Source organism: Diachasma alloeum, unplaced genomic scaffold (genome assembly GCF_001412515.2).
Source record: "Diachasma alloeum isolate Michigan unplaced genomic scaffold, Dall2.0 Dall_scaffold_00324, whole genome shotgun sequence".
In the NCBI taxonomy this organism is placed as follows: Eukaryota; Metazoa; Arthropoda; class Insecta; order Hymenoptera; family Braconidae; genus Diachasma; species Diachasma alloeum.
In genome coordinates this window covers 274,379-281,065 of record NW_021680463.1, presented here as the reverse complement: position 1 = coordinate 281,065, position 6,687 = coordinate 274,379, and the positions used below count along the sequence as shown (strand labels likewise).

General features: G+C 44.0%; 1 protein-coding gene across 1 annotated transcript; it reads right to left on the bottom strand.

Annotated features, from left to right (window-relative positions):
• Nucleotides 1-890: 890 nt before the first annotated feature.
• On the bottom strand, nt 891-2,300 carry LOC107040161. Its single transcript, XM_015260108.1, has one exon. The coding sequence runs from the start codon at nt 2,298-2,300 to the stop codon at nt 891-893; it is 1,410 nt and encodes a 469-aa protein (XP_015115594.1).
• Between the last annotated feature and the right edge of the window lie 4,387 nt (nt 2,301-6,687).

Sequence of the window (6,687 nt, the reverse complement as noted above, 5' to 3'; positions counted from 1 at the left end):
GTCCGGAGACTCGACGCATGTGGCCGAGCTCTTCATATTCCCTGAGGAAGTCCGTGTAGAGCTGACGATAAACCTCATCACGTGAGAGTTTCCTGAGCAGACGATGGAGGCAAGCGAGTGTAGACGAACGTGAATCTCCTAGCGAGGAAACTGGAGATTTGAGCGANTGAGCGGTGCGACCTTCGTTTTTGAGCAAACCAATGTGAGTTGTGATTTTCCCTTGTTGAGAACCTTGAGATAGATCACGGCGGACATCGCCACTTGTGATGCGTTGGAAAAACCGTGTACTTCGACGACGGAATCCGTGAGCAGTCCAAGCCACCGAGGTATGGTTATCTCCGATAACTGTGTGAGCTCCTCCCTGAATTGGCTCCATCGTTGAGCAGTTGTCTGGGAAACTGGTTCGTCCCATCCTAGTTTCTCGATCCATAGAGCCTGGAGCAATATCTTCGCTCGTATGACCACTGGCGCTAGNCGAGCTGGAGTCCTTCCAGATGATCCCATGTGAGCTGACTTGGTGAGAATGTCGGTAATGAGGTCGTGAGCTGGCCGAGAGCATAGGCAGAAACTCTGAGCTGAAAGTGAGAGCAAGTGGACTGTATTGTGAGCCGAACCTTGCCTAATGCCGGCCCAGATGCCGTGTCTCCAATCCCCGATATTCGTAGCTGTGTCTTGAGCCTTAACAGCCCAAGCTGACGAACGAGCTGGTCTGAGATGACGGAGATTTCCGACCCTGGATCGATGAGTAGACGAACCTGATGAGCTGGCTGATCTGGGCGTACCAAAAGCGCAAGGCTGGTAGCCAGAAGGACCCCAGGGCGGAAGTCTTGAGCGGATCCGGAATCTGAGTGGTGACCTGAGCAGGAGACGGCAATCTGAGCTGGTGATCTTCATTCCGACGACGTTGACTGGCCTTGGTCACCAGTCACCACCATGGGGATGTCGTTTTCGTGGGTGTAGGTCACCACCGGAACGGCCTTTTGCTGGGTTGAGTTGGTCTGTTGCCTCTGCTGAGCTGGACGTTGAGGCTGACTCGATGGCTGGTTGTGGAGCATCGAGTGGTGGAGGCCCCCGCAATACTGGCACTTGGTCTTGGACCTGCAGTCCCTCACCGAGTGCCGACCAAGGCAATTGTAGCAGAGGTAGCGACGCTCTACTACCTCCCTACGAGCTGATACCGAAAGTTGACGGAAGGATGAGCAGGATGTGAGGTAATGGTCTGCCTCACACATCGAGCACGGGTACGTGACCTTCCCCGATGGAGCGGACTTGGGAGCTGGCCTCGATTTTTGTGGTGGTTGAGCGGTGCCGTGGTGAACCTTCGCAGCGGTCGACTGCTTGGATGAGCTGACATTGGAGGGCTTTGTGGCAGGAGCACGAGGAACCGAGTTAATCTCGATGCTCTCCATCGCGCGAGCTCTCCCAGTGAGGAAATCCTTGAAGTCTTTGTATGAAGGATACTCCGCCGATGAACCGACCTTGACCTCCCAGGCTTCACGAAGCTTTGAGCTGAGCCGTTGCGAGACCGTATGTACGATCACCTGGTCCCACTGGGAGGTTGGGGAGCCGAGAGCCTCCAGAGCGTTAAGTGCCTCAGAGGTGACAGTGAGCAGGGCATTGAGCTCTTTGGCACTGTGAGAAGTCATGGTTGGGGGACTGAGGAGTTGTTCCAAATGAGCTGAAATGAGCAGTCGCTTATTCTCGTAGCGAGACAAGAGCAGTTCCCATGCAATCGAGAATGACTCATCCGAGATCGTAAGATTCGCGATGCGTTGAGCTGGCTCCCCTGAGAGACTAGTACGAAGATAATGCATCTTCTCCACGTTGGATAGATCCGTATTCGAGCCGACCAGAGACGCGAAAAGATCGCGGAACGAGCGCCAGTCCGCATAGGCCCCTCCGAACTTGGGCAGAGAAATCTCAGGGAGATAACGCTTGGAGTATGTGGGCTGAGCCGTCCCAGACGCGAGAGACCGACGAGATGAACCTGAGATCCCCCTTTTATCAATGAGCTGGCTTAAAATACCCCTTGCCTCATGATAATGCCCGATAGTAATGTCGAACCGATGGTCCTTGAAGTACGGCAATTCAAGGATCCCTTCGATCTTGCCGCTGCCAGCGATGAGCTTCTGATGAGTGCTCTCGAATTTTTCCCAGTAGATCTCCAGGATCTCGAGTTTACCCTGGAGATTGGAGATTGTGAGGCTTTTCGCCTCTTCTGTGAGCAGCTTCTTGTAAACGCGTTCGATGACCGCTGCCCGAGAGTTATTCAGGCTAATGGTTGCCTCAAATGATGCCATAATTGAAAATAAGTGCGCAGCTCAAAAAAGGAATGAACCGGAAAAAACCTAAGTAAGGCGACCCCAAAAGCCGAGCAGTGAGCAGTGAGAAGCGATAAAATTAAGTATCCGGTCGGTTGAGCGGCAACAGTAATAACACCGAAGAGTCTTAATTTAGTAGGTAGCAGCAGTGAGCGATTCCGTTGAGCAGGCGCGAGAATTTATTGAAAAATTCAAAAAAAACGAAAAAGGGTTGGAGAATATAAAGGGAGCGGTAGCCAAAAAAACAAAGTTGAATGCTCCAAAAAATTCAAAAAAAGAAAAAAATGGCAAAAGTAGCAAGAGGTAATTAAATGCTACTTAGCCGAGTGAGTGATGTTGAGCTGGATCAGTGCAGGAACGCTGCAGTTGAGAAAAAAGTCCAAAGTCCCGGGGATGAGCTGCTCCAAAATTCAAATATTCCCGCGGGCCGGTAATGCAGTTCCCTGATGATTGGAGAGCTGGACTGGTTGAGGTCCACTGCGTGCGCTGAGCCAACGAGCTGGTCCCCGTAGGTTGAGCACCACTGACCGCGTCAGTTCCACTTCCGCCAAAACCCAACAAAAAAAAACCGAAAACCGAAAAATATTCCACCGATCCAGCTCGAAGGACCAAACTGTCTGATGAGATGCCTGGATCGGTGGTAATTAGGAGCGGATGGGCAGGTGGGAAATGGATTTCCGGAAGTGAATGAGCGGGTCAAAAAAATGTGCGGACACGTGCACGTGGTGTCACAAATCACTGTATTTTGTCAATTTAAATGTTCACAATAAATAAAGTCACTGAATATTGAGTCACTAACTAAACCGTAAACAATAAGCGGACCGAAAAGTTGAGAAGAGATTGAGCTGACACAATAAAGATTATCCGATTTGCGAGAAATTGAGCGGTACAAAGAGAAGTGCTATTAACTGATTCCCGGAAACGAATGAGAGAGAGACACGGGCTTACAGGTGCCACGTGCCCTAATTCGATGGTCACATGACCTAATTTAATACAGATCATATGGTAATAAGGAGCTGTCCAGGACGTGGCGCCTCAGGTGTCCGAATTAATAACCCCCGGTCATCTGAGGTGAGCGCGTCAGGAGTGCGTGAGTGGGGAGAGAATGGATGAGCCGCGCATGTGTATGTGTGAGTGCCCTGTCAGCTGACAGGATTTCCAACAGTGAAACTGAATTGAAAATGATGAACTGATTGACTATCACATCCAATATCAAGATGACAACAAATTCTAGTTAAATATTTTTTTAATCATAAATTCAGATTTTGTTTACTGTTTACTATTTCTGTATAATCAAAGTCGTCGGTTTGGCATGAAAAGAAAAATTATTCTACAGCCATTCATGAAGAGGTTAAGTATCATGTACTTACTTTGCAACATAAAGCCATTTTCTTGAATGTTTTTTCCTCTTATTCCGCTGAGCACCCATAGTTTAATAGTCTGAATTTTTTAATATAACAGTCTCAACGGAAATATCAAATTGATCATATCACTTGCCAAATCACTCAATTGTGTTACTTAAAAAAATCCATCCGAAGTCTCGTCATTGTCTACATGCACTGAAACGAAAATGCACGCTGTTTTACCGACAACAGAGCGATATTCAAGTCATCGGTGTTAAGTTTTCGGGCATTTATGGGTATTCATATTCATATTATGGATATTCATAGAAAAGTGTCTGTAGATATTGATCTTCCTAAATGATGTAAATGATGTATCCTATTGCTAATTCTATAATAATTCTTAGAGATGAATTTTCTGATTTCTTTCTGATGGAATTTAATTTGTTCTCCATAACAAACTCCTAGAAAAAATAATTGAGATTTTGATGCTCAGGAATTCTTTTTGATAATATCCCAATAGAACGAATCAAATAGAAAATTCAACATCCATAGAAATCTATATACATTTTTCAATGAATTTTTCTATGAAATGTTTTTAAGAATTTTCAGACGGAAATTGGCTTTGAATTTCTGTATGGAACGCCCGAAAAAGTTCTATAATTTCTCGAACATTTCAGCAATAAAAAAATAGAATTTTCCAATGGAATTCCCATAGATTTCCAATAGGAATTCATTAGAATTCCCCAGAGAAAAGGCCCAGTTTTCATATTAAGTTTGTTTATACGCGCAGATAAGTGCCAAAATATAGGGTGAATTTCGGAATCAACTACGCGCAGTGGGAATACTCCCACTATCAATATTTCTGTTTGGTAATTCTTGTAGTTACTTGTAGCTAACTTCGCGCAGTCGCGCCATTTTTTGTTTTAGCATAAGGGAGGTGGTGGAGGGGGCGAAGGGGTTGGAGCCAAATAATAATATGCATTTTTTTGTGAAGAGGGGCGGAAGGGGTGAAGGGGTTAGAACCAAATAATAATATTAATTATTTTCGATTATTTTTTTTTATGCAGAGCGGGGAGGGGGAGCGGGTGAAGGGGTTACTAGCAAATAATAATATTAATTATTGTTTTTTCCTCATTTTTGGAGTAGTGGGGAAGGGGGCGAGAGGATTAGAATCAAATAATAATTTCACGAGCATCAAACGTCGCGAGACTCACGAGAACTAAGAGGGAAAAATGAAGTTTTACTAGACTCAAATGTCACGAGAAGTTTGAAATTCAATTTTCCCCTCGTGGCCCTCGTGAGCCTCTTGAAATTTACTTTTCCCCTCGTAGTCCTCGTGAAATCCTCGTAGTCCTGAAATTTCATTTTTTACTCTTGGCCCTCGTAAGTCTCGTGACGTTTGACCCTCGTGAAATTATTATTTGGCTCCAATTCCTTAGCCCCCTTCCCCACTGCTCCAAAAATGGGAAAAAAAGGATAATTAATATTATTATTTGGCTCTTACCTCTTCGCCCCCTCCCCCACCACCCTTGTGCTAAAAAAAGAAAATTTATCAAGAATAATTAATATTATTATTTGGCACCAACCCCTTCGCCACCTCCCCCACCTCCCTTGTGCTAAAAAAAGAAAATTTATCAAAAATAATTAATATTATTATTTGGCCTTAACCCCTTCGCCCCCTCCCCCACCGCCCTTCTGCCAAAAAAAAAATTTATCAAAAATATTTCTTTCACAAATTTAAAAATCCCCCCGTTACCGCGCTGCGGAATTACGAAACACTCTGTAGTGAAATCCGCAGTTACAGTACTGCCACTGGGCGTAGTTGATTCCGAAATGCACGCATAGTGAAGCAGATTGTACAGTGACGCCGTAACTGTTTGACGGCGCGTCGCCCACCCGGTGTTTCTCTTCCGTGCGGCACTTGACCATCAAAGTTTCATAATCGACTGTTTTGTGAATAAATTACGTTCATCATCAGTAGGCCAGAGACACGATCGACAGCAAAATTGTAAGTATGAAATTACAATTAAGATCTGAGGTGTAATTTGCTCTTCTGTACTTCGCTGAAATTCTAATAACCAGTCAGCTCAGTTCATTGTTTTCTTATTGATGTTGTTGTCCGTTGATCAACGCGAAGGCCCATTTTTTTTTTTTTTGGTAATTGACATAGTTTTACGACGTTATCATTACATACAATTCATCATCATTTGAAATTCCTGCAGATCATTGTATAACCAACATCAATGAATGAGGTTAGCGAATTTCCTACACCGCCATTTTGACGAACATTTCGATTCTATTGATATTGAGTAACGCTCCATCCAGTGTTCAAACATCGCGTCGTCAAACCTGTTCAGCTTTAGTGGTATATACGGACGTTATCCTCTTCCAGTGAATTGTCAAATATGAATTAGTTCAGTGGAATTTCATGCAACGTTTCAAGATGTCACATAACCCTTGAACTCTATACAAAAAATCCTCTTTTTCGAATCCATCTGAATGAGGGTTATCTCGCTCGTATTCTGAAATTTCATCACCAATGTTGGGTAATATCGGAGATGATCAATGATTACTCATTATTTTGCCATCACTTCGATGAATTATATACCTTTCGTTAACCTAAACTCACTTCCAGACTTGCATAATACCTTTTGATATTCACGAATTGCTTCCTGTTAATTTTCGGACCACTGGGTGTTCCACTGCCAATAACTTCTCCTTGATATCCAATAACCTTTTCTTGAGATAGATTTTGCATCGATTTTTCAGCAGGGAGTCGAGCAACAACGTGTCTTCTTCAGAGAAAAGCATAAGATCGCTTGAGCGGAGTCTCCAAGACACAATAGATCAAGGTGATTACATAATTGATGAACTTTATAAAATACTTATATTTTGGAGAAATTTGTGGGATGTTTATTCATATTTATAAGCAACGAGCTTAGTGATTGAATGAACTCTCAACTCATGACATTGAATACTCAAATATCCTTGCAATCAAATCTGATATTATATCCTGTATTGTC

Bases quoted from the DNA above. Each gene is read 5' to 3' on its own strand.
- LOC107040161 (XM_015260108.1), bottom strand. From the start codon at position 2,300: ATGGCATCATTTGAGGCAACCATTAGCCTGAATAACTCTCGGGCAGCG.